Here is a 27176-nt window from a genome sequence, read left to right on the forward strand (position 1 = left end):
TTAGCTGGAAAACACAATGTGATCACAGCATGAAGCCTTGCTGGCGGTCTTACAAAGACACTGATTGTATCTGCTGAGTTGATTGTATCTTAAAATGGTTTGCATCATTCCAGTCACAAGAATCTCAGCTTTCCAAAGATATGTGACATCTTTATCTTTTTTTTTTTTTTTTTAGTTGTATGTCACAAAGTTAATCCTCAAAAACATGGAACGCTAACAGGTTAACTATGAACTTGTTCCAATAACGTTTGAAGCCAAATACTTAATCTTTTTACCAGTATATTATTTTATAATTTCATTTAAGCTATTTTTGTTATGATGGTATTTAATGCGATGACATTCATACATGTTTAGGCATGAGCGCTGAATACTGATGAATAGCACAACAACCAGTTGAAGGTAAGTGAACTAATGTCTGTTCATTCATACGGAGCAAACTGTAAGAAATTAAATTGCACAGCCCCAAAATCTAGTGTGATATACACACACACACACAAATTGCTATGAGGACAAGCCACAAAATCAATCCATTGCTCCATACTCTTTATTTCATTTAGGTAATCCACACAGTACATTATCCCCATTCACTGTAAAATAAGATATTTAAAATCATACACCCATCTCATTCACTGTAAACAAATTATTGTACGAGAGCAACTTGTTCATTTAAAGAGCAGACCATTGAGTCACACCTCAGAGTATTCCCGTTTTGTTCCCAGTATGCAGATGCCTTTAGTTATTGATCAAGTAATGTTGGATCAGGAAACAAACAGTATTATGCTGTGTTCAATGCACAAGGGAATGTATTCTTGTCCAGGAAAACACTGCATTTTACTTAGTATATAATTAATAAAATTAGCTACATCATAAAGATCAAAAAGAACAGGTGTGCTGTAAATTCCGGTCTAAAGATCCTCGTGGCAACAATGCTGTTGTGATTCTCCTGAACACACCAGCATTTGCTTGTTTACATCAGTTATGCATTCATTTCATTTATACAAGATCTGTAAGTATCACAGATTTCAAATGAAATAGGAAATATCAAAGATCTGAGCACCTAGGGCCATCATTGAGAGGGACAAAGAAATTTTTGAAAATATTGTCCCGGGCCCTGTGAATATTGGTGATGCTGGTGACCCTGATCTGGCCACAAAATAATATTCAACAAATTATAAACACCAAAAATTCTTCCCTAACCATCACACACTTTCTATCTACTTTCACAGATATCTGTAATGCATAACACTGAAAGCCTTCAGGGAATCTTGAAGAACAAGGACTGTTGTGCTTTTGTCACAGTTAAAAACAATGAGTTGGCTACCAACATAACCAGCTGTATATCCACAGAAATGTACATGCTCTGTTTGATTTCATTACTGCCAACACTACATTCAAGAACTGAACAAATGTGGCACATCAACAGTCTCACATTAATAAAGATCAGAGCGCTCAACACACAGCTAACTGAGAGCTGTTACGCTCTCTTGGTTGGTTATGTATTAAACATTTTTAAATACCTCAACACATGGAGACTTAGTCAATTAAATGGAAAGTTCACAAAGATTAACATCATTAAATCTAAAAATACATAACATAACCAAAACTACATGGAACTATTCCTTTAAAATACAATTCTCTGTCTAGATAGAATGTCTTTATGCAGTTGCATTAATACTTGTCATCATAAATGACTGAAATAGCCAAACTCAAAGGAACTCTCCACATACTTTGGCCATGATGGCAAACAGAAACAGGATTTATGGAAAGGCAATAAAAGGAAAAGTCACACTAGTTAAAAAAAAAAAACCATTTGGATTGTGTCCTTTCTTTAAAAGATACAGAAAATGACACATTAGCTTCCATTAGTCATTGACCTCTATACTGTTTGATTATTCTAGTTATTCTGGTAGGTTTAATGTAGAGCGCTGTGTGTTACCTTAAACGTAACAAAATATGGCACATGAAAAGGCAGTTTTTAGGGTGGACTGAAGTAAATGGCCTTTCATTAAACAGAAAACAGATGCAGGTTTGATAAGTTTATATTGAAAAACAATGTGTTACCTTGAATTGCTAGAGGAGTGGACTTTGGAACAGTCAATGAGAACACGTTAAACTTTAACCGCACACTATTTTCACTTACAAAAAGTTTGTTCATGCACCGTCGACAGGCAGAAGAAAACATGAAAATACACGCTACTCTTGTATAACATCCTAGTTAAACTCAAATACTGAGGATAGTAAAATAGATAAAACTCTTCTTAAAACCCATGCTGTAGTTTATCGATTTATTAAACCTGCATCTAAGGAAATGTGCAGCAGAGTTGTATTTGGCAACTTTTTCAATGGCTTGCACTATTGTCATTAAGAGGTCCCTTGACTTTTCTTGAAACTGAAATTAAATTTGGCAGTAACATAAACTGCAAAGATGAAATACTGACATCAACAATGCAATACAGACTAACGGAAAAGAAAAACAAGGTCAACACCAGCTATCTTTGATCCTTACTGAAAACGACATTGAATGGCACATGGAATAATCTGGCAGCAAACAAAATTATTTCAGAAATTTAAAAAAAATAAATTACATGTTCAGACAAAAGATCAGCAAAAATCAGCAACGACAATGAGGATTTAGCTTAAAAACAATTAAAACAGTCAAAAATGAACATTAAAAAAAACATCTTACAAAATGACTGAGTTGGGATGTCCTGGAGAGGAATGGGTGAACTTTGGCACACAAAGAGATGTTTTAGATGGTACGTGAATCCATTACAGTAGAGAGCAGATTCACCGACGTTTGTCTTTACAGTCCTTTGTTGAAGTAGACAGTCTCTACTCCAGGATGACAGACTCGAATCTTCTCCTGCAGCTCTGGTTCCAAACGGCTCAGTGCCATAGAGCTGTGCATGATTTTAATTCGAAAAAAATAAATACAAAAAATTATAAACAGAATGATTCATAAAACAAATTATTCTCAAAAGATTCCTAAATCGTTCAATCCAAACATTTTTGAGAACGTTCTCACCTCTTTTGTGGGAATAACGCACAGCACAATGGGGTTGCAAACACAAGGCTAAGAAAAAGAAAGAATGTACAAAAGAATGGGTCACAAATTCTTGAATGCCTTTTAAGAAACAACTGTTTATTAGACTATATATCTATCTTTGGCAACTCACCAAAACCCAACCAAGCCAACCTGAATGGGTGCACTCATCCACGGAAACCTCTGAAAAATAAAGGGGGGAGAAAATCAACCTGGCAACAAAGCCCATGATTCTATGGGGCCATTTTAAGGGATACTGCATTCAAGCAGACCGGACACTGTAGTTGGGTGTGTGTGTGCTCTGTTAAGGCTAAACAACTTTCATTAAGATTTTCATTCATGTAAACAACATGTTTATAATGTAGGTTAGAAATTACCTTCAGGAAGGCCTTCTTTTCCAAAGAGTTCATTAAAAATGGAGGGATGGCTATAGGAAGATTTAATTAGAATGATAGATTATTTATTTGTTATTACAGTGTCCCATAACCAGATAATGCACTTTGATAAATCAAAATCGCATGTGCATAAGACCTACAGTGGGGGTTTTAAGTTTGAGACCAGACCACTCACAAAAATCCTGATATTTTATAGTCTTTTACATATACAATTCCTCAGCTTTATTACTAGGTTTAAATTAGATTCCAGATTTTCAGTGTGGTCTCAGACTTTTGAACGTCCCTGTACGTGCATAATTTTATAAACATAGGTGCAAAGTCCATTCTATTGCAGTCGGCTTAAAGGGATACTCCACCCCAAAATGAAAATTTTGTCATTAATCACTTACCCCCATGTCGTTCCAAACCCCTAAATGCTCCGTCCGTCTTTGGAACACAATTTATGCTATTTTGGATGAAAACCGGGAGGCTTGTGACTGTCCCATTGACTGCCAAGTAAATTACACTGTCAAAGTCCAAAAAACTATGAAAGACATCGTTAGAATAGTTCATCTGCCATCAGTGGTTCAACCGTAACGTTATGAAGCGACGAGAATACTTTTTGTACGTGAAGAAAACAAAAATAACGACTTTATTCAACAATTTGTCTCCTCTGTGTCTCTCCGCATCACTGTAGCACCATTTTGGAGAATATGCGCTGAACGCTAGCGGCGTACGCTATTGTGTCAGCCGTGTTGCACAGATGCGCTGTTTTCGTTCAAATCAAAGCGTAAATACACGTAGAAAACGTATCCTTGTGTCGTGGCTGACACAGAATAGCGTACGCTGCTAGCGTTCAGCGCATATTCTCCAAAATGGTGCTACAGAGACACAGAGGAGACAAATTGTTGAATAAAGTCGTTATTTTTGTTTTCTTCGCGTACAAAAGGTATTCTCGTCGCTTCATAACGTTACGGTTGAACCACTGATGGCAGATGGACTATTCTGACGATGTCTTTCATACTTTTCTGGACCTTGACAGTGTAATTTACTTGGCAGTCAATGGGACAGTCCCGGTTTTCATCCAAAATATCTTAAATTGTGTTCTGAAGACGAACAAAGCTTTTACGGGTTTGGAACGACATTGGGGGTAAGTGATTAATGACAAAATTTTCATTTTGGGGTGGAGTAATCCTTTAATAAAAGACAGATTCAGAGATTTAGAGTAAACAAACCCATTCCCGGAGAGGCCATGAGGATTCTGGAAACCACCACTTGTGTGATGGCCTGTTGAGCTGCCTTTGAAGATTCTCCTAACCGATTGTCATTCTCATCTGTTACTGGAATGCCGTGTTTGAGTTCCCTGATTGAAAAACAATAGAAACAACATAGTTTACATCATTTCATGTCTGTTAAATGAACAGCAGCACACAATATACACTACCGGTCAAATGTTTGTTTTTGGGTTGTTGTTTTTTTAAGAAATTATCATTTTATTCAGCAAGGATGGATTAAAATAGTGACAGTAAAGGCATTTATAATATTACAAAAGATTTCTATTTCAAATGAACGCTGTTCTATTTTTGCTGAACTTTCTATTCATCAAAGAATCATGAAAAAATGTATCAGGTTTCCGCAAAAATATTATGCAGCACAACTTTAGCACTGATAACTCAAAGGTCAAACTTTAACTCATTAGGTCAAAGCTCTTTATGCAAAAGATTTGTTTTAGGTAATTATTTACCGTTGTCTCATGAGTGGAATATTAATACAGTTAGCAGCAGCTACAGCAGCGAAAGGAACAAAGCGTCCTATTAGTGGAGACACATGCTGAAAGACAGTAAAATAATTTTTAGTTTAAACATAAATATTGATTAATACATGAAAACAAAAAGTGAGCACTGAGTAGTAAACACTCTAATATGTATTACTTTGCTGTGAAAGTGTTACAGCCCTTAAACATTGGAAAGCAAGACCATTACCTTTGCTAATGCATTTAGTCCTAAAGCAGTAGCCACGGCCCCTGTGGTCGCCGATACATATGCTGTGCCAAGCTGGCTGCAAGGACATATTAGGAATTTAGGGATTTTGCAAATGAGGTCAAAGTAGAGCACAAGATAAATGCATTAAGTGAAACAAATGTTCATATGCATGATCTAAAGTCCTCTCACTTTTAGGGTTGGGTATCGTTTGAATTTTATTGATTCCGATTCTGCTTATCGATTCCCCTTCTTATCGATTCCTAGTTTCGAATCCAATAAGATAAAAAGTCAAACATTTAATGTCAAACGTATTTATTCTGTCTTTTTACAAAGCATTCTGTTGCAGCTGTATAACATGAGCAAAAATCAGCAGCCTACAGAACACTTAGGCCTACGCTTTTAACAAAAATACCACAGCAAAAACTAGACTAACATACATTTCAAACATTACATTGGTAAAGACAAGTACACAGTCAGTAATAAAATAGGGACAAACATATCAATTATTAATATCATAAATAAATACAACTGAACAAATTTCAGGTAGGCCTACAGAAATTGAAATCAAAGGTTTAAAAACACTACAGTTTTCTTTTCATAAATAAAATATAGATTCATCTCATGAAAGTTACGAAAGATATTCAATCAAGATCAGTGAATGATTTTCTTTTGTTCTTTGATTAAAATTAATGACAGGCAGCACGTTTGGTCACCATACTTGGCCACATGTCACATCACTTTCACTAAAATACTCATGCGTTTTCTTTCTCACCCGTTTACATTCACTTAAGACAAAAATGGCTGTGTTTACAAGGATATACTGATGTAATTTTGTACATATTGGTTGCAAGATGTGAAAAAGAATTCAGTTCTGGCCCGGAACTACCTTTTCTGCAGTGGAACTGCACAGAACAGTTCGAGAACAAATACAGGGGCTGGGAACGTGATTCTCTGTGCTTGTGCTTCAGATGTGTGCCGCGCACGCAAAACAGTGCACAAGTTCTTTCCCTTCCTGCGCTTAAATCGTTTAAAATCACATTAAAATGCGAACACAGGAATCGTTAAGTGGAATCGAAAATCCCAGTGTCTTATTGAATACCTGGTTATGGGAAATTTGGAACCGGTTCTCGATACCCAACCCTACTCACTTTACTGTGATGGGGGCGTCTCCGCTCCTGTTGGTATAGTTGACTATTGCATTGAAAGACTGATTAATCCACTGCCAAAACAGAACTGCTGGAGTTGTTCTAAAAGCAAGAAAACATATATAAATATTCAGCATTCATTTATTATCCAGAAAATATCCACCAAGTCCTACAGCTACACTACAATAATGGATTACACAGCAAAAGCCAGCATGATTCACCTGTAAAACGTCATCATGCATCCAGTGATGGTCATGTTCATGGGGACCTGAGCAGACATGCGACCAATCAGGAGCATTTTCTCGCCTGTGTCTGGATGGAACGCTGAATCAAAAACATACTTTGCCCTCCATAGCTCGTCTTCTGTGAGACCTGGTGTTACCACCCCTTTTCTTCAAGGAGAAGAAAACAGAAGATGATGATAATAATAGTGCATTTGTTATCTAGAAACCTATGTAGCATTTGTAGCATGAAACGCTATAGACCAATTTCAGTGTTTGCAAACAGTGATGACATTTTTGTGGGCGGAGCCTATCTGGTGGCAGAAAATGACAGTTTTAACATAGCAGTCTATGCTGTTTTCAGTTCTAGTTTCACAGTTTAGCGACCCCTAGTGGTGACATGTCTATATTTAAGCAGAGCATGTGCTGTTCAGCCATTATGTTGTGAGGCGTTTGAGAGGGCACACAGACGATACCAATCTCCATCCACACTTCATTTATTCTTGGAAAAGGCACTGTCTTTTTACACCGCTTCCATTAAATTGCACTTGGATTCAGTTATTGTCTCAAGTCTTTGTTGGAGGAGTGTTAAGCTTGCTGCATAGCTATGTATGTGTACACATAGTGAGGGCAGTAAACAGTCTATTCAAGCCATGGAATAAAATAATAAAAATTTAATTTTGAGTTTATATTTAAAAAATGTGACTTTTTTTCTTGCAATTCCGAGATTATATCTCACAATTCTGGGAAGAAAAATCAACTCGTCATTCTTTCTTTTTAGTTAATAATTCCACACATCTGGCTTTTTTCCCTTAGAATTGACAAACTCGCAATTGTTGACTTGAATAAAGTTATAAAGTCCGAACTAGGAGATATAAACTTGCATTAGCAAGAAAAAAAGTCAGAATTGTGAGATAAAATAGGTAAATGTTATGTAAAATGTTATAGGTTTAAATAGTATTTCATGCATGTATTTCAACTGTACAGCTAATAAAATATGTCCCCTATACGAATATTATATAGACCTATTGTTTAAATCAAATTTATGCTTTAAAAGTAGGGTAATCATAGCAGGTTTCATCCATAGTCTGTCCATTTAAACGTCTGCGTTTAGCTTCAAATGGCTTCTTTGACGACAGTGTTATATAAAAATTATTTGCATTCTGATTCTGACATCCAAAGGCACAACAATACATTTTTTCTCTTATTCCATGGATTTTACCCGTTTCCCTCCACTTGTTCCCAGTGTTTTTCTGCCACCACTATGCGCGCGCAGCTGCAAGTGACGTAACTGTGACATCTACTCCAGATTGGTCTATACAAAAGCACATAAATAATGCAGAGTAGAATCTTACTTGTAATCCAGAATAATCTGACGTGCTTTTTCTAATTGTTCATTTGACAGAAGGATGTTTCTGGGGTCTGTGACGGTGAAGAAATGCTTTGCTCGTCCCACAAATGTTCCCTGATCCCAGCATGGCTCTTTAATATTTATGGAGGTGGAAAGCTCAGCTGCCATGGTACTCTGTGAAAATATTACACTGTTAAAAACACTTCTTTTTATCTTTTTTAACACACAAGTTATTTTTGATGGTAAGTACACTACTGTTCAAAAGTTTGGGATGGTAAGATTCTTTCTTTTTATTGTTTTTAAAAGAAGTCTCTGCACCTAAACTGTATTTACTTGTTCCGAAATACATTAAAACAGAAATATTGTGAAATATAATTAGAATAAAATTTCTATTTTAATACATTTTAAAATGTAATAACATCTAGTGAATCAAAAGCCTTTTTAGATTTTTTTCCCCACAGAAACCAAACCAAATAATGCTTGCACATGACATTCCTCTCCTGATTAAGCCACCGCTGAATCAGCATGTAGCTGCTAAAGACACAGCTGACCAGCCAACCAAAGAAAAGCTTAAACATCAGTCAAACTGAAAACATGTCCCCATATAAAGCAGCGCCTCTGTATATATGGCCTGTGTTTCTATACAAAACTAGAAAAAGTACCAGATTAGAAATTGAGTCTCAGGATATGGGATTGGTTAAAAGATAGTTCTCGCAAAAAATGCCTTCAGTTACTCGTTCTCATTTATTTTCATCTTTCTTCAGTGAAAGACAAAAGATACTAGACAGAATGTGGAGGACTGACAATCTTAATCAACATTCACTTTCACTGCATCATTTTTCTTACAGTGAAAGTGAAGATTACCGAGGCTTTAGATTATATACCAGACAGCAAGTTTTGCTTACACTTAAGAAAGAAAGCCATATGGTTTAAAATTATACTAGGTTACTATTTTTGGGTGTACCAAACCTTTCCAATGACAAACCGAAAACCAGCTTCATTATCAAATGCTTCAAGGTTGAGTTCAGATTAGGGATGCACGATATATCGGCCACCATATCGGTATCGGCCCATATCGGCTCATTTTTTCTGTTATCGGTATCGGCCTGATAAGAAAATTTGGCCGATATCTTAAAGCCGATAAATAATGCATTATTTCCTTCAGAGACACTTCAGATGCGCGCTGTTCGTTTGCAGCCTTTTGTGCAATTGTACATTGTAATATTGTGTTTATTTGATGTATATCTGATTTATCTCATAGAATGCGTTTGGTTAAGTTAAAAGAGCGCTTCAGTTTACCGGTGATCATCTTTAGCTCAGCACACGCAGCTCAAACAGCAGTGCACAACATTAATAACTATGATTGGGAATGTCGTGTATATAACATTCTAATGAGAACATTATTATAATAAAACGTTGTGAATTCTTTGGGTTTAGTTGCCGTGTTTCAGTGCGTTGTTATGGGAAGAGCGCATCCACAACAGGATCACACTTTCTGACTATAGCATGCAATAACTGCGTCATTTTGTACATATATAAGTTGTAATATTATGTTTATGTTGTATTAATATTAATCTCAGGATGCATTTCCGGTAAATAAGCTGCCAGCAAAACGCTTCAGTTTACCGTGTTCATTCAGCTCTTCAGCTTCAGCACGCGCAGCTCAACGGCTGCTATTTAAAACAGTGGTATTAATTTGTTACTTTTTCAAAATCATTGATATATTATTAAATAACAACAACCACTTGTATTTTTCTCTTATTATTTTCATCAACAATATGGTTTAGTAATTAAAATCATTTAATTATTGTCCGTGCAGAGGCTATTCCGTTTTATTGATCTATGGCGCATTCATTTTGATTCTTTACACGTGTAATGATGTCCAGTGACTTGTTTGCATTATTTATGCATAATTTTATTTATTTGTAAGACTTTTTTATGACTAAATTTGGTAATGGGAGAGTAAAAATATTTTTAAAACGTACACCGTTCAAACTAGGCTGCTTATGTTGAAGTGTTTGGGATGTGGCTTTTAATGATGAGACCTTTTTTGTAATCAGGCTCTCAAAAAGTATATAACAATTTGGATATAGATTTATCGGCCAACATATCGGTTATCGGCTTTCAAAAATAAAGAATAATCGGTTATCGGTATCGGCCAAAATTTTCATATCGGTGCATCCCTAGTTCAGATAAAACTTTAAGAAGAAACAGAATTTAACCATTTATTGACATGTGCATATTGCAAGGAAAAGCATTCGCAGTGGCAGAAATAAATAAATGAAATAAATCACGCGCTTTAAATGTACAGCTTGGTGACATTTTATCTCGACAATGCACCAGAGACGGCTAAAGGGAGGACAATAAATCAAGCGTTTCACTGCTGACGGCTACAAAAGTGGGCCCGTGTCTCTTTAAATCGAGATCGCTTGATGCTTTGACTTGCGCTGCGTCCCGTTTGTAACGCGTTTCACTGGCGATAGGAAGACCGACTCAGTTGCGCTAATCGATTCTTTTGAACAATTCGTTGCAAAAAGGTTCGAAAAGAATTCAGGGATTCGGTGTTGCATATTTAATGCCAAGAAACGTTTCAATATGTAGGCATTGATTTTTGTTACGTTTTAATTCGATTCTGTTTTTTATTGATAATAGTGTTTATGTAATTGAATGTGCCCAGATCAGCCAAAAAAAAAATAATGGTTTCAAACTTAAACTGTATATTTACATTAAGTACTCAAATTAAGTTAAATATCGCAGCATGGTTTCATAACAAGCAATTTAGTAAAACCAACTCAACTTTATATACGTACGTTAAAAAGTAAACATTTTAATTTACGTTTTATATAGCATGTTCTTCTATTTGGCAATACGTTTAGTTTAGTTTAGCTCTATTTAAAATTTGCCAAGAGATGATTCACCGAATCGTTCAGTCATTTTCGTAAACAATCGTTTAGACAGCTTGTGCATACAGGCTCAACCGATTCGCTAAACAAAGATCCGACTCAAAAGAACAATTGATTCACGAATCGGACATCGCAACAAAGCGACTACAGTACGCTTTCCTACAGTGAAAACACTTCAGCGGCCCGCACACATTATGGATTGCAGTGATAAGATACTGACCGATGCACGGGCCTCTTGATCTGAACTGAACTTTGAACATAGACGCCGTGTTTATGACACTATCCCTAAACAGCCCGTTTCTTGCCTAATAGTATGCAATCATGACCATATATTACTCTGTATTATTTAAGTAGCTTAGTAATAATATGCATGCACACATCTTAATTCATAGGCTATATTTTCTGTGTCAAAACACTGATGCTCTTTAAAGAGCAAACACTGTAGGATAAATGACATTATTTATATGGTGTCTAGTTTTGAAATCAATTGTTAGAATTTCATCATTGTAGCCCAGTGGCAAAGAATGGTTCAAAACCAGTCAGTACCGGTTAGGTGGCTTCCATTGGGGTTTTCAATATGTCATAAATCCATATGAGAATATTATGTTTAAATGTCATGATATAAATATTGCAGGGATGCTCCTTATGATAAACATCTGAATCAATGTAAGTTTGTATCTTTAAAACCATCTGTGCAACTCCAGCTGTGCACCTCTTTATCCACCTCTGGATGCCACATCACAAATCCACTTACTGGCAGCATTGGGGGCATTCTAATACAGCCAGTAAAAAGAAGAAGAAAAACATATCTTGACAATGGCACCCGTGAAAATCTATAGAGAAAGGTCACTTACAGTGCAACAGTGCAAGCCCGAATCACAGCACTCCGCAGCAGCTATCAGTCTCCCGCACTGAGGCTAATTTGGGCTTTACGAATGAATGTGAAGTACGCTGCAGTAAACTCCGCCCTCTGGCCCAACCAGAGACGCTGTTCATCATTCAAAATAAAAGTTTTCAATATCGTGGAAAATATTTGTAACATGGTAACACTAGATTTATATTCCAGAAAAGAGTTATTCCGTGAAAATCTATAAAGAAAGGTCACTTACAGTGCAACAGTGCAAGCCCGAATCACAGCACTCCGCAGCAGCTAGTCTCCCGCACTGAGGCTAATTTGGGCTTTACGAATGAATGTGAAGTACGCTGCAGTAAACTCCGCCCTCTGGCCCAACCAGAGACGCTGTTCATCATTCAAAATAAAAGTTTTCAATATCGTGGAAAATATTTGTAACATGGTAACACTAGATTTATATTCCAGAAAAGAGTTATATCAAGGGAATTAGATAAAGATAAACAAGTTGCAACGTTTGATCTCAGCGACTAAGATCAAACGCATTATCAGCCAACGAAAAGACTTTTGTCATGAAATCAAAGGAACGCAAATATGTTGATTTATGAAATTTAATGAGCTTCAAAGATGCCAAAACTGTTCTGTCTTCAGTTTTTATGACATTAACTTTTAACTGTTGACTGTCTATATGAAAGATAAAACATTAGTCTTTTGTATGAACTTTGTGTTCACCAAATAAATACAAAAATGCTCCAGCGCCTGCCTGTAGGTACATGTAGTTTGTATGTCACACAGATGTCGCAATGAACACGTTAACCTTTTTATTATTACTCATTATTTAATTGAATCTCTACAGAAAGAGATGAATGTGTTACATAATTACCTTCGAAAACTAAGACCTTTTCAAATGCCTGTTATTTCCTGGAGCTAAGTAAAACGCTTTACTTAAAAGGTGAGTGATAGATTTATCCACAGAGCTCCGTTTAAAGAATGTATTCTGAAGTACAATTATGATGGGTCTTAGAAAATACCCCATATAGCGGATATTTTAAACACCAACCAAGTCAGTCCTGGTATGCTTTGAATTTTCATGTCCGCAATTCTGATGTGTGAGATATTAAACTCAGGATTTTCAGTCATGTTAATCATAATACTTCTGTTTGATCGCAATATCACATTAAGTGAAAATAGCAGTGAATTTTAAGAGACACTTTGGTTTGAGCGTGTGTTGGATATTATTCCCCAACTTTTAATAAAGAACATGTTTTAATAAATAAACGTGTTCACCTGTTCTTTTTTTTCAAAAAGTCATAATTTTTTTTTATTTCCCTTCCCCCAAAAATTGAAAACAACATTACATCATGAGCAAACGTCGGATTTTATCAAATCTCACGGTTAGATAAAATTATAGAAAACGGTGTGATTTCACATTTTCACCCTCATATAAGCAAACTCTGTATCTCTCACTGAGCAATTCTGAACTTCAGCTCTTTATTTTCTTCCTATTACGTTCCATCCTATTAATTTTCATTGTCTAAATAGTTGCCTGAACTTCACCAGACCATATTTTTTGAAAGTCTGCTGTACTGTACTGTCTGCTGTACCATTAAGATACAATTATTTAAATTCCAATAAAAGGCATATTCATTTTTAGTTACAGTGCTCAGTACATTTTACTGCATAATGGGAATGACCCAGTTGGACAGTTAAAATCTATCAGCAACACTGCCAACATTTTGCACCGTCCTACAGCAGAGGAAGAACAGAACGTTACAGCTGCTGTCTAAAAAGAAACAGGCTTTACATAGATAAATAGCATGAGTCTTTATTGCCGTTCAAATCCCTATTTAATTGTGCTCTGATTTACAAATTATTGGGAAATAATACAGTAACATACAAAAGCAAAAACAAACAAAACCACTGCTCTGTAAACTAAGAACAATAAGAAATACTGCATTGAAAAAAGTGCTTAAAAGACATCGAAAAGGGACTAAAACTAAAGTGTCTCATACCCACCTGTAACAAACACTGCAGTAAGCAATCATTTAAAACAGAAGTCGGAAATTTGCCAGATGACAGCTCCTTGTGTACCCGAGGCCATGCAGCATGAAAATGCAGCTATAATACACAGCACTATTTTAAGCTCATCACAACTTGTATATTATCCAGTCATAAGCATTTACAGTGTATATTAAAAATGTTATTCCAAAACACAGCGTTTCAGAAGAATGCACATAAACCCATTAGTCTGAAGAAACCCTTATATCCTGATCAAAAACACAACAGCTTTTTTAGTACAGAAAAGAGAAAAGTACATGATGCAGATGAGAGAGTACTATTACATTTGTGTGTTTGTTGAGATGACTGCATCTATCTTATTGCAGTATAGATATGGCACATGTTTTGGTCCAAGGACAGGGGTTTGTGTTGGAAAATTTGAACAGATGCCTTCTATGAATGTTCATTGTCCACGGGTCAGATAGTGCTGCAATACTGTAATAAAAAAAACCTTCCCATCTTACAGGAAATAATCTGGAGTGCGGCGAGTGACGTGAGGCTCTCCTCTGCGTGGTGCAGGGTCAAACTGTAAACTAAAGGAAATCATCCTGTTAATATTCATAACAGCAAAATTACAAATATATAACACAAGGAAAGGGGAGTTATCAATAAAACAGAAATTGTTTTATGCTTTATGTTATATACGTACAAGGAGTACTTGAGTGTGTCATCAAGTTCCATGATCGCAGCCTGGTTACCACATCGGTAGCAATAATTAGGTGCACTGAAGATTGTTACAACATTACGTTCATGACACCAGTTATAACCCTGTAGAAATAATTAAAAAAATTATATTAGCCAGTACCCAATAAACGGTCAGTAGGTGTATAATATTATCCATGTGTTACAAATTCAAAACAAAAGGTTATTTGAATATTTTTAGAATTTTGTGCCGTTTCAAATTTCTATTGCATTGTTTGTTTCAAAGTGCAACATTTTTTCATGTTAGTTTAAATTACTCATGAAACAAACAACATTTAACATCTTCAACAAAAATGATATACGATAACATAATTATATACATTTACCTTTCAGATGATTATCTTTTTTTGGGACTCTGCCTTGTCTGTTGGTTATTCAATTATTCAACTAAATTGTCAAAATACACTTTTTAACATTAATGACAATTTAAAAAATAGAATGCATAGAATTACTTTTGCTAAAATTTGTATTCATATTTATATATTCTATAAATTGTCATTAATGTGAAATACTAAATCAACTATTCTATTTAAAATTGTATTTTGACAATTTAGTTGAATAATTAAATAACCAATGTGAACCAGGCAAAATCCCAGTAACAGATTCATCTGAAAGGTAAATTTACTCTATGACTTTCATATACAAGCATATAAATATATACATATTGATTATCCCTACTGTAACTGAAGATGTCTTAACAGCAACACTATGAATGCAAATTGAATGATTTTGCTCAATTAGCCTACAGGTTTTAATGAAAAATAAAAATGTCTGAAATGTACATCTAATTCATGGAAATACAAAATAATACCCCTGTTACAGTAAGTATTAAATATAAAAATAATATCACTAGTAACAACATGCAACTTGGGGCCTTCTGTGCCAATTCTAAGGGCCCATCTTACCCCAAGGGACTAATTTTAGCTTTTTACTTCTAAAAATAAAACCTATAATTTTTACTCCAAAAATCTAGAAACATTCATGTCTCCAAAACCCCCTCATTAACAAACATTTATACATGGTAATCAACTTCTCTTTTACCTCCATCACTAACTGGTGAGCTCGTGAGACCAGAGTCAAGCAGTTGGCATGGTTAAATGTTTCTGAGATGTCCTGGCCAAACGTGTACCCTGCCCCCCTGGGGGAAATCCCCCAACCTCCACGGTCATCCGGATCTGACCACAGCAAATCACACATGGGACCCTGCCAATAAGATTTCATAAGGTCCTGTGAGTAGTATTCACAGCTGCAACTCTTAATGATTTTGATTATAGTAACACTATACATCTTTCTGATATTCACATCATAGGCGGAATTAATACCTCATGGGGAACTTCTTGGATACGGTCCAATGCGCGGATGTGATCCAGTGTGTCAATTGAAGGTGACAATCCTCCATGGAGACAGAAAATCTGTGCAGACGGAGCAAATAGAGTTTAGTTTAAGCTTCATGTGCACTCAAATTACTATGCAACGTCTTTGTTTTGAGTTGAGTATAGGGGCTGTCTATATATCAAAATAATTTTGAGTGCCTCCATAATCGCAATATGTGTTGTTATTGCCATTTATTTATTAATCTATCTGTCTACATAATTAAGCTCACTGGTTTATTATTATTATTATTATTATTATATGTATAATAGTATGTTCCGATTCTCGAATCTGACTGGACAAGAGGCTTTCAGTGTTTTGACATATCAGCAGTATGAGTACAGGGACTCGTCTCTGCGCTCATTTTACAGACTGTCAGTCAGTGCAGTTACATTACAAGCCAGGAGGTTACGGCAAGCGACTATTTACGAGCGAGTCAACTAATACTTTTAAAAACACAGATTCATTCATAATTGAAACAAGGTGTTGAAATTAATTTTACTTTGAGCGCCACTTTACAAGGCTCAATCGATGATCAACTCGTTACCTGGGTAATGCTGAAGCTGATGTTTCGCTTCATAGAGAACAATGCCATTGACTCATTGCATTAAACAATGCTGACACAGTCGCGGGAAATCCCCTTAAACGCTGAAAGGATGCTATGACAATGATATCTCTTTCATCTTCTGATAACTGATGGCAAACTTACTCCCCCACACACAAATATATGACTTGACCTCAAGAAGGACAGACGCATGTAATTGCGCATGCTCAGACGATCTCTCTCTATCTCTCGCCCTGTCTGTTGCAAATCTAAAGAACCTCTGTACAAATTCCAATGGTACACAGAGTCTTTAAGTCGTAAAAAAGAGCCAGTTGGTGTAAAAATATGACTATCTTCACTTTTGTTATGATGTAGGCCTAAACTTAATGAACATTCAATACACGTGCATTAAGTGTAAAACAAGAAGGGCATAGCCTCATGAATATATATACATATATAAAAAGTGAACATCGCGTTTGTGGCAGATGCTTGTCAGTATCACAATATTACAATATTGCAGTTATCATGACAGCCCTAGTTGAGTACAGTTTCAAAGGATGAAATACTGTTAATCACAAACCAATTTACCTGTGTGTCTACGAGGGCTGTAAGAGGAAGGTAGTCAAAGAGGTCTGTGAAATATTTCCAAACATTTGCATTTCCGTATTTTCTCAGGCACTCGTCATAAAAGCCATAAACTTGTGTGATCTGTCTACTTTCATGATTTCCACGAAGGATGGTGATTCTCTCTCGATATCGAACCTGGACGATTTAAAATGACAAAACAAGCCATTAACAATGCAAATGAGCATTTTCTTGTATTAGTAACTTAAAATTTTAATATTAAAGCTGTGTCTATGCACATACCTTTAAAGACACCAGAAGTGTGACTGTCTCTACTGAATAGTAACCTCTATCCACATAGTCTCCCATAAACAGGTAATTGGTATCTGGTGATTTACCCCCGATCTTAAACAGTTCCATTAGATCATGAAATTGGCCATGTACATCTCCACATACTGTCACCGGGCAACGCACCTCCTGAACGTTTGATTCTTTGGATAAAATTTCTTTAGCCTGCAATAGATAAAACAGGCAGGTTAGACTTCAAAAGCACACAAACAATGATCTCAACTATTAACCACAAGTGCACTTAAAATTCCTAACAAACTGCAAGAGGCAACATTGACACTGACCAGTGATGAATAAATATTGGCATATGCTTAATGGGTCTTTGTTCTTGGAAATGGATTAAGAGGGACCGCTGTAAAAATGTGGGTCAGATAAACTTAAAACGTGGTAACATCTAAACTAACTGGTAATAATACAGTAAACATAAATGAATCATCATCATCATTATTAGTAGCAGTTATTTTATATATTATAAAATGATGTATATTTTTCACAATACAAACTCAGGCACATCTCCCTCTGTGCTCCACAGAGGAAAGGCAGTCATGCAGGTAAGGAACAACATGTGGGTGAGTGCATGATGACAGAATTTTCATTTTTAGGTCAACTATTTTCAGGCAACAACCGCACATTTTTTTACTTTTACATTGTGGAGGTAAAGTTACAGGACATTGAACATTTTGGTTTAACAGAATAAGGTCATACTGATTAATGCAGGTGGACTTAATTCTAGACGCGCCACTTGAAATAATCTGGGCATTTTTAACATTGCTAACGTAAACGATATACATAAAATGGCTCTTAAAAAGAACGTTTTATATAACGCAAAATTAGGTTGTTTAGGGTTTTTTTTAAACTGATGCTGGTGGATCCGAATGTTTACAGTCCCGTAAGTTACTCGCTTAGAAAGCAAAAGGCAAACCCAAAACTCTGCCTGACAACGAATAACAGTAAAGTAGGCATAACCTGACGAGCTCTGGTTGCTAACTGCGCTGCACAGCCGACAACCAATAGTCACATTCATGGCGCACGGACGGCCAATAATAGAATAACTCTGCACCGCCATCTTCGGATAAGCGGCCAGTGGGAAGGGCGCACTGCAACCGTTTCTGAGACGTTAACAAATGTAGCCGGTCTGCTGCTGCGCCCACGGGCCGCCTGACACAGCACGTGTTTTAGCATACAGAGCAACACTGACATAGGTGACATAGGTGACGGTGGTCGTCGTGCGGAACTCACCTTCTCGCATAACATTTTCACTTGGTTTTCCGATAGTTGCTTGCACTCGTTCAGTTGCTCGATCCATTGGTCCAGTTCTTTCGTGAATACCTTCTCGTCCATCGTTAATTCCTTAAATCATTCAAGTAATGCTAAAAAATTATGTAAAATGACTCAAAATTAGGTTGTTTAGGTTTTTGGGGGGGGTTGGCGTCATGCGTCAAAGTAATCGGTCCCAGTTTAAAATAAAGCTGTTGAGTCCTTGGTTACTTGAAATACTTTAAGGCCGCAAATGAACTAAAGCGCTGTTACTTTTACTCCCTCAAGAATAAATCGATGAATTACTGTTCTTTGTAAGCAGTAAACGATTAAAATGACAGCCTGAAAGCTCCTTTGAGTCCGGTTATGATGCGCAGCGACGAAGAATCCGCTCATGTAGGTTGACGTCACCTAATCCGCATTCAAAATAACGAATCCTACTACAGCGAAGGCTTTCTACTTAATATTCATGAGCCAGGCCTTCTCCATTGGCAGATTACTATACTGAATCTTTGACCTAATTAATATTCATGAGCCAGGCCTTCTCCATTGGCAGATTAATATGCTGAATCTTTATGATCTAATTCATATTTATAAGCCAGGCGTTCGCAATAGGATGGCTCTCAATGAACGTCAGCATGACCTTATTAATATTGACCAGTTAATTCTTCGCTATAGTAGCACTTGTCGCAGATATTGCTTTGTCTCTTGTGCGTTTAGTGCCGCCAACTGATGTACAAGGGGAATAACAGTTTTAATTTGTGAACAGCTACATTGTTAGGTTTTAATAAACAAATGAATAAAATAGTAATAATAATGATGATATTATTATCATTATTACTACTACTTTAATAATAATAATAATGAATTCATAATAATAATAATTATTATAATTATTATTATTATTATGCTCTGTTGCTGGGAAGGGATGGATCTTTTTCCCCCCTGTTTCTGTGTGTCTTATGTGAAGGAGCAGCATTTATTATGGTCTTTAACATTTTTTATTTAAATATTGTTATTCATATACTGCTTTAAATATTTCCTATCCATACATTGTTTTCATGTTCATATATTTTTACTTTCTCATATATCATATCGTTTACATATCTGACTGTTTTTTCCCCCCTGAAAGCTCTCATAATAAATAAGCTTATCATTTAAACACCGTCCTCGGAAAAATGACTTAAATGAGGATAAATAATCATTTTAAAAATCCACAACAATACACATTCCGTATAGACACAGTGGCATGGTGACATTTTCAAATGTCAGCAACAAATAAATATATATAAATGAAAACATATCGAGGACAAAAGCGGCGCGTGAGCTGAAACAAGGGCCTTCTGGTATTTGCTAAAGAATAGTATAAATTCCCACCAGCAGCTGACGCATGCGTATTAGCTATTCTTACTATTTTATTATTTTTTCTAGTGAAAATGGCTGCCTTTCAGCTTTAAACCACAGCGGTACAGGGGGAAAATATCCATCCCATAAACCAGAATTAGCACGATCGCTTAGGAAGAAACCATCTTGCGGTTCAAGAATGTCCATATTCCTGCGTAAATAACATTATGCTTTTGCTTTCAAGAATGGAAGATAGAGCTGTTTCATGTTTAACCCGTTACATTCCGTGATCCGCGTTCCAAATGAGGTAAAGTACTTTCTTTATTGCATTGTTTAACGCAAAATTACATCTGATTTATATTAAATTTAATTGTATCTGCAGTAATTAAAAGAATAATCAATATTAACGAGCGAATAGAGCTGGGAAAAAATGATACAGAATAATAGGACAAAGACGGACTTGCATAAGCAATATTCCGCGGTCGCTGTACATTTTGTGACCAGACATTGTTTATCCAACTGTAAAGTGATGCGACATACTTAAAGTGTCATTATTTCCATAGTTTATATAGCAACGCCTTCCTCTGCGTTAACTTTCAGTGGTTAATTGCACAGGCCTGTTGTTTTCTTTTGATTGGATTGGATTGATCACTTTCGATGCACGCGGTCGATGTAAGATGTTTGAAAAGTATTGCAATGCCTCATATTCAGTTGTTAATCCACAATACAGATATTCTTTTTATTATGCACTTTATCTCAGTATATATAAAATGTTTTTAAATATATTTTATTTGAACAGAAAATGATGCACCAAGTAGCCAGCAACAGCAACGACTATGGTCTGGGTAGCATTGGGGATGATGGGCAACACCCAGCCAGTCACTTTGAGTTGTGCAGTTCACAGTCCAACAAATTTTACCCCACCGCCCCACCTCCCTCATTACAACTGCCACTCCCAAACTTGCCACAGAGCATGATCAAGCCCATGTCCTGCCAGATGCAGGACTCTCAGAATGAATTTCACTCCCAAACCGTTCGAATGAGGGCTGCAGATGCTCCAGAGGGCTGCAAGAAAAAGAAGGGCCTCGGAAAGTCTGGACGACGAGGCAGGCCCTCGGGTACCACTAAGTCTGCAGGCTACAGGACAAGTACGGGACGACCGCCCGGCACCACCAGAGCAGCGGGTTTTAAAACCAGCCCAGGACGGCCACTGGGCACCACCAAAGCTGCAGGTTACAAGGTGAGCCCAGGTAGGCCTCCAGGCAGCATTAAAACTCTGGCAAGGCTTAACAAACTGGACTATGGCGCATGCAATGGTGCACCGTTCCCTTACACCATGATGCAGAAGAGGGCCTTGTGTGAAGCCACTGTGAAAGAGAAAGACACTACTACTACCGAGTGAAAACTGTTTTTTTATTTATTGCAAAGGGAGGACTCGGGATGTGGGTGCATGTCCAAAGTCACAGTGAATTGTGTTTGAGACGTCAAACTCTTGCAAGGAAGAAAAAAGATGGATTTTGATACTTCAACTCATGTGTATGTGCCAGTGTTATCCTTTTGTGTATCTTTTTCCAAAGACCATTATTAGCATTACCTATCTCACTATGACGTATGTTAACCTATTGTACAGATGTGCATGATGGTGGTATTGTGAAATAAAGTTACAGTATTGAACACATATAAATCTTTTCAGTCTCTTAGACTTTGCTCAAGTGAATTGTAGAGAGAACTGCAATTGTGTTGTTTTACATTTAACTTTACCTTTTACTTAATACTTTTGATGTAAAGTTACTGCTGGGAACAGCCTTCACCATTCATAGTTTGTTTCACTCTAGATTTTAGGACATTGCATTTGACTTGAAAAATCTGATCACCAGTAATATCTCCTCTGTTCCCCTGATGTGTATGTGAAAGTGCTCTGTTTGTGATGTCCAATGATATGTTTATCTTTTTGTTGTTGTTGTATTTATGAAATATCTGGTGCCCTTTTCAGGCAGAGGATGATGTGGAATTTTGATAAAATGTCAAGTCACAGATTTCAGCAATGGCATAATCTTTACACATGCTCTTGTAAATATAACTGTGAGTTTATACCAGCCAGTGTGTTCTGTTCAACCCAAAATTGTTTTGCTGATCAATGATCCACTCTAAAATACCATGTTTTTAACCACTGGACTAAAACAAGTCTCAGTTTTGTGTAATTGAATACACCTGATCTGATAAATAAACAGTTATCACTCCAAAAAAGTAAGCTGTGTGGGAAAACTGCTAAAACACTTTTTTGTTTTACAAATTATTTATAAAAAGCTGGTATGAAAATGTCTCTATAACCAAGTATTAATATATGACTGTAATTGTTTCAATAATAGAATGTATGTAGCAAAAATATGAAACCAAAAATATAAAAAATAACTGAATAACTGCATGGGCTAAATATGTAAATATTGTAAGACAAAACCTGTCAAAACATAGCATTAAAATAACGCTATGAACATTAAATGCACTCTATTGCATAATTCAATATAATAATGTAACTTACAATTTTACATTCTACAATTTATACATTCTTCCCAAAAAGAATTGTTCAAAATTGCTACGATTTTTATAGAAACAGCGGGCAATACATTAGGTCCCCTCATACTGTCTTTGTTCTGGTTTTAAATCAGTTTCAAACAGTGAATGCGGATAAGTTATAACATGGTCAAATTCTCAAAAAGGGAAAGTTGACAGATTAGAATAGCTTTGCAAATGTATTGCAACTTCTATATTTATTTCATAGTGTAATCTTAAAATAGGCCGATTAACAAGTTACATTTTATCTCTTGACACAATGGAGGTTGACACATGGCTGTGGCAAGCCATTTTAACATTTATCTAACTGCCATCTGTTTCTGTTAGTAGCACACAGTAGTGTTTTTTTAAAAGCTGCAGTCCATAACATTTTTTGGTTAAAAATGATCCAAAATAAATTTTTGAGCAAGTACATAACCAGCTAGCGTTGGTTATGTAAAACTATCTCTTTACCTTAGCCCGATTCACAACGGTAAGCTTGTAATAATGTGTTCTAATTTGAGTGGTACCAGTAGGTTTCTGCGGGAAATATGAGCTTGCCGCCGTTCGTCTTTGCGTCATTACGTCACATCTGTATACATAAAGAAGGAGTCCTGGCCAGTAGGCTATATCGCGTGTGAATGCTGCAAGTGGCGGATCATTTAAATTGCTTTTTGACATTAAAAATAAAATTGTTTTTTAAATTGCTTTTTGTGGTTATAAACAATTTCTTTCGATGACATTCGAATGGTATGACAATTAGAGATTAGACTGTACAGAAATTAAAATATACAGATAATGCTAATAAAAACTAAATACACATAGTCACACAATGTTGTTGTTGTTAACATTAACAATTTGAGAGCAAAGTATAACAACAATAATAATTTGCATGGTTTGATGTGATCTGAGCTGGACTTTGCAATCATTCGATTTAATCAGCATTAGTAGCGCAATTTATTGTAAAACTATTGGTCAGAACAAAACTGACAAATATACTTGTTCAGATGACATTCTCTGGTGAAACTTCTTATTTTGGACATACATCCAAGACGTATCCACACTGACTGAAAGCCCACACATACAACTCAAAACATTAGATTAATCCGTGCTGAGGAGCCGTTTAATCCAACCCACGTAAAGAGGATAATTCCACAAATATCTGCAATTGCAGGTTTCAAACAGAGATGGCGACAAAGAGGCAAAACTTACAGACTGCAACTTTAAAGGGGAGGTTGATTGCGATTTCACTTTTTTAACGTTAGTGTGTAATGTTGCTGTTTGAGCATAAACAATATCTGCAAAGTTACGGCGCTGAAAGTTCAATGCAAACGGAGATATCGTCTTTTTAAATTCTGGTAGTTTAATGCCTAGAAAAACGGCTCGTAGGGACTACAACAAGCTACTTCCCAGGTTTGTTATGTCACAAACCCAGAAATTTATATAAACCCCTGCCCTCGGGAACATGCAACAAAGGGGGCGGGGCCATGTTGCGCTGCTTTAGAGAACAGGAAGAGTTGTAGCCATGCTGTCGAAACTAAGTTATTTTCATCCCGCTAACAGGTCTTCTGTGTTAGGACAGAAGACCTGTTATGGACGCTGTACTTCGTGAACAATGGTTGAAATTTAATTACAATCCTAATGTAGCTGTCTGTGCTGCACATTTTATGGAAGACAGCTTCCAGAATCTACACGATTTAATTGCCGGATTCACACAAAGGCTATTACTGAAACATGGAGCAGTTCCCACTTTAAAAGCAGAGGCAGCTGTTGTTGGGCCCCAACCTGTAAGTATGTTTTATTATTTAGAAATGTATTTTCCGTGTATAGTTTCTGTCGTTATTTTTTGGTTATATCAAGGACGTAAACAAAGGCCAACGCTGTTTCGCTTTAGTAGCCAGTTAGCTAAATGCTATTTCGTACTTCTAAGACAGACGTGTACAAACACCTACAAACTTTTATGTAATCACATACGACAATATTGACACCATTATTTACATTCCATTGGAGCACATGCAACTATTGCCCATAATGGTAATGGGCGTGAAGTTTTCGGACAATGTGCAGTACGCTGTTAACGAATCACAACACACTGGGCCAGCTAACCAATCTGAGCCCATTGCGTATTTCTGAGGGAGGGGTATCATATGGCGCTTTTCCACTGCATGGTACGGCTCGGTACGGTTCACTTTTGGGGGGTTTTCCACTGGGTACAGTACCTGGTACCTGCTGCTTCTTTTAGTACCACTTCGGTTGGGGTTCCAAGTGAACCGTACCGTTACCAAAACATAACGTGTAAACTCTGCTGATCACGGATTGGCCGGAGAGAATCGTCACTAGCTGCGTCACTGAACACAAAAGAACCGCTAGATTTAAATCAGCACAGCCAGCGAAGGATCAAAATCAACTGTTTTGAACAAGCGCACCTTTTTTTTAACAACCAAAAAGTTTTGTTGTCTGTTGCGGAAGTACAGACGTTCCTCTCGTTGATAGCAGAGGAGCGGATACAGCGGGAGCTTGATGGGGCGATGCGGAATGATAACGTTTTTTTTTAGGAGTCATGGTAGAGGCGGCGCAACTATAACGACATGTGAATAATCCCGCCCACTCTAAAGCGGTACTGAACTGCAGTGGAAACACAAACCATGCCGAGCCGAACCGTGCTGTGCCGTACTGAGCCGTGCCGAGCCAAGTCGTACCACGCGCCCATAGAAACACGTAAAAGTGCCCATAGAAACAGGAAGTCAACCGGCCGTTCAAATGACAATGGAGACAGCAGCTTACAATAAAATATAAGAAAAATAATTAATTAATAATTAAATAAATAAATAAAAAAAATTTAACTAAGCATGAAGACATGTTACACTGCACACCATAAACACAATCAAGCCAGTCAACCACCTCTTTAATTACTATTAACTACTCCTATAATGATTATTATATTTAATTTGATTAATTTATTTTTATGTATACGTTTTAATTTGGTTTATTTATTTAAATTTGAATGTTATTAATTCATATCCTTTGGATATGTAAGGGATAATGTACACCCTGAAGGGGGCAATACCAGGATGACATAATTAAATAATTGTACACATAATATTGAATCGAGTTTTCCGCAAGTGTGGGTATTTGAACCATAGACATAATTATGTCTATGATTTGGACAAGGGGTATCCCCTTGTCCAAATACTCACACTTGCGGCCTTGGCCACTTGAGAGTGCCTGTGCGCGACAGGAAGTAAGTGCGCAAGACTGTCTTAAAAACGCCAGAGCGCAGTGCCCTTAACGCACACTAAACCCACACTATCTCGAATACCGCTCCGGTGTGCTAGTCGAGGCTTAGTGTATCCCATCATGCATCATGTTCTGGAAATAAATCGTGAGACTTTTTGCCAAGATCGCGCGAGAGGTCACGGAAACCTTTCCAATGTAAGTTAAATATTAATAATAATAAGATATTACATATAATTTGGTGGTAAAACAAAGTGCTACACGTTTTATTGCTGCAAAGATTGGTATATTTATTTTTGTACAACATTTGCAACTGCTTTTTATCACTTAATTAAATTGTGTCATCTATAGGGACTATAGGACTACTGAACAGACATTTACAAGTTGATTTTAAAATGCATAGTATTGAAAATAATAATACAACTCTGTAAACACTTTGCGTTTTTACAACACTAGTGTGTCCCATCAGGTAATGAAAAGTTGTACACACACACTTGTGGTCTTCATGCTCACTTGAACACTTGGGCCAAATACAGGAAATACGTCATAAGTAGTCAAGTGGTCAAGTGCAAAGACCGCAAGTGTGGGTATTTGGATGCATAAGGCATATGAATGCGATCCGGACTTCATCCGCTATGTTGACGTTTTCATGTGACCTATGACGTTAACAAGCGCAACAGCTTAAAAGATATGAGCGACAGGTTTAATGAATCTATCTGTAAATATTTTGATGTTGATGAAATTTGCTCATTTTGTGGTCTTGTTGAAGAAACAGCTGCCCTTTTATTGTGATTGTAGTATAACCAATGCATTTTGTGTTGATTTAAGTTTTTATATGTTTAACTCTACTAAAATGACCCACAGTTTAATATTATTTTTATTACGAAAACTTAAAATTGTTATCTCGTGAATGTTATTAATTTCTTTATTTTATGTGCAAAATTGTTCATCCACATTTCTCTCTCGTTTCATCCCTGAGGCTTATAAATAACAAAAACAAATTAAATTTTTTAATGCATTATGGTTATATGAATATTATGATTATTCAAAGATATTTAATCCTTTTTTCCCTGTGTATATAATCTCATACTATTATGTACGCAAAGCCATTATAGTTGTTTTCAGTTTTTTTTTTGTCATTATGATTGTTCGTTGTTAAAGATACTACCATTTTCCCCTGAAGTTCTGCAATAATAATAATAAAAAGAACATAAGAGCGACAGGTGCACAAACACCTCATAGCATCAGTAACATGACAACCCTACCTAGTACGTTTTCCTCTATGTTTGCAATATCTGCACAAAGGAGACGTCGATCAGCTGCTCAAAGATCTTG

General features: G+C 36.5%; 3 protein-coding genes across 6 annotated transcripts; 1 reads left to right on the forward strand and 2 right to left on the reverse strand.

Annotated features, from left to right (window-relative positions):
- Positions 1 to 526: 526 nt before the first annotated feature.
- Positions 527 to 12144, reverse strand: LOC107594876 (sideroflexin-1-like). 3 transcript variants are annotated; one of them, XM_016285085.1, is made up of 11 exons: positions 12129 to 12144; positions 8121 to 8290; positions 6766 to 6936; positions 6548 to 6646; positions 5400 to 5475; positions 5162 to 5247; positions 4653 to 4780; positions 3421 to 3470; positions 3177 to 3226; positions 3026 to 3073; positions 527 to 2900 (listed from the first exon to the last, which is right to left on the reverse strand). In XM_016285085.1, exons 2-11 carry the CDS (start codon positions 8282 to 8284, stop codon positions 2804 to 2806), a joined length of 969 nt encoding a protein of 322 aa, XP_016140571.1. In that variant the 5' UTR covers positions 8285 to 8290; positions 12129 to 12144; the 3' UTR covers positions 527 to 2803. The 3 variants fall into 3 exon arrangements, with proteins under 3 accessions (XP_016140571.1, XP_016140570.1, XP_016140572.1); XM_016285084.1 differs by lacking the exon at positions 12129 to 12144 and adding an exon at positions 11874 to 11946; XM_016285086.1 differs by lacking the exons at positions 527 to 2900; positions 3026 to 3073; positions 3177 to 3226; positions 12129 to 12144 and adding an exon at positions 11874 to 11946 and having other exon boundaries at positions 3235 to 3470.
- Positions 12145 to 14002: 1858 nt separating this feature from the next.
- LOC107594878 (serine/threonine-protein phosphatase 2A catalytic subunit alpha isoform-like) lies at positions 14003 to 19119 on the reverse strand. The gene is made up of 7 exons (XM_016285087.1): positions 18696 to 19119; positions 17412 to 17621; positions 17133 to 17306; positions 15952 to 16041; positions 15671 to 15832; positions 14577 to 14695; positions 14003 to 14460 (listed from the first exon to the last, which is right to left on the reverse strand). The coding sequence occupies exons 1-7, from the start codon at positions 18795 to 18797 to the stop codon at positions 14388 to 14390; spliced, it is 930 nt and encodes a 309-aa protein (XP_016140573.1). The 5' UTR covers positions 18798 to 19119; the 3' UTR covers positions 14003 to 14387.
- Positions 19120 to 20115: 996 nt separating this feature from the next.
- Positions 20116 to 22293, forward strand: LOC107594879 (UPF0461 protein C5orf24 homolog). 2 transcript variants are annotated; one of them, XM_016285088.1, is made up of 2 exons: positions 20116 to 20364; positions 20857 to 22293. In XM_016285088.1, exons 1-2 carry the CDS (start codon positions 20323 to 20325, stop codon positions 21457 to 21459), a joined length of 645 nt encoding a protein of 214 aa, XP_016140574.1. In that variant the 5' UTR covers positions 20116 to 20322; the 3' UTR covers positions 21460 to 22293. The 2 variants fall into 2 exon arrangements, with proteins under 2 accessions (XP_016140574.1, XP_016140575.1); XM_016285089.1 differs by lacking the exon at positions 20116 to 20364 and adding an exon at positions 20455 to 20729.
- The last annotated feature ends 4883 nt before the right edge of the window (positions 22294 to 27176 follow it).

The sequence above is a fragment of the Sinocyclocheilus grahami genome, unplaced genomic scaffold (assembly GCF_001515645.1).
Source record: "Sinocyclocheilus grahami isolate Dianchi unplaced genomic scaffold, SAMN03320097.WGS_v1.1 scaffold192.1, whole genome shotgun sequence".
NCBI lineage: Eukaryota > Metazoa > Chordata > Actinopteri > Cypriniformes > Cyprinidae > Sinocyclocheilus > Sinocyclocheilus grahami.

Bases quoted from the DNA above. Each gene is read 5' to 3' on its own strand.
- LOC107594876 (XM_016285085.1), bottom strand. From the start codon at position 8,284: ATGGCAGCTGAGCTTTCCACCTCCATAAATATTAAAGAGCCATGCTGG. The intron at 6,647-6,765 runs GTGAATCATGCT...TCTTGCTTTTAG, and splicing joins TGCATGATGACGTTTTACAG to AACAACTCCAGCAGTTCTGT. The intron at 3,074-3,176 runs GTGAGTTGCCAA...TCTTTTTCTTAG, and splicing joins GTTGGCTTGGTTGGGTTTTG to CCTTGTGTTTGCAACCCCAT.
- LOC107594878 (XM_016285087.1), bottom strand. From the start codon at position 18,797: ATGGACGAGAAGGTATTCACGAAAGAACTGGACCAATGGATCGAGCAA. The intron at 17,307-17,411 runs GTATGTGCATAG...TAAATCGTCCAG, and splicing joins CACTTCTGGTGTCTTTAAAG to GTTCGATATCGAGAGAGAAT. The intron at 14,461-14,576 runs GTACGTATATAA...GATTTCCTTTAG, and splicing joins GACACACTCAAGTACTCCTT to TTTACAGTTTGACCCTGCAC.
- LOC107594879 (XM_016285088.1), top strand. From the start codon at position 20,323: ATGTTTAACCCGTTACATTCCGTGATCCGCGTTCCAAATGAG. The intron at 20,365-20,856 runs GTAAAGTACTTT...TTATTTGAACAG, and splicing joins TGATCCGCGTTCCAAATGAG to AAAATGATGCACCAAGTAGC.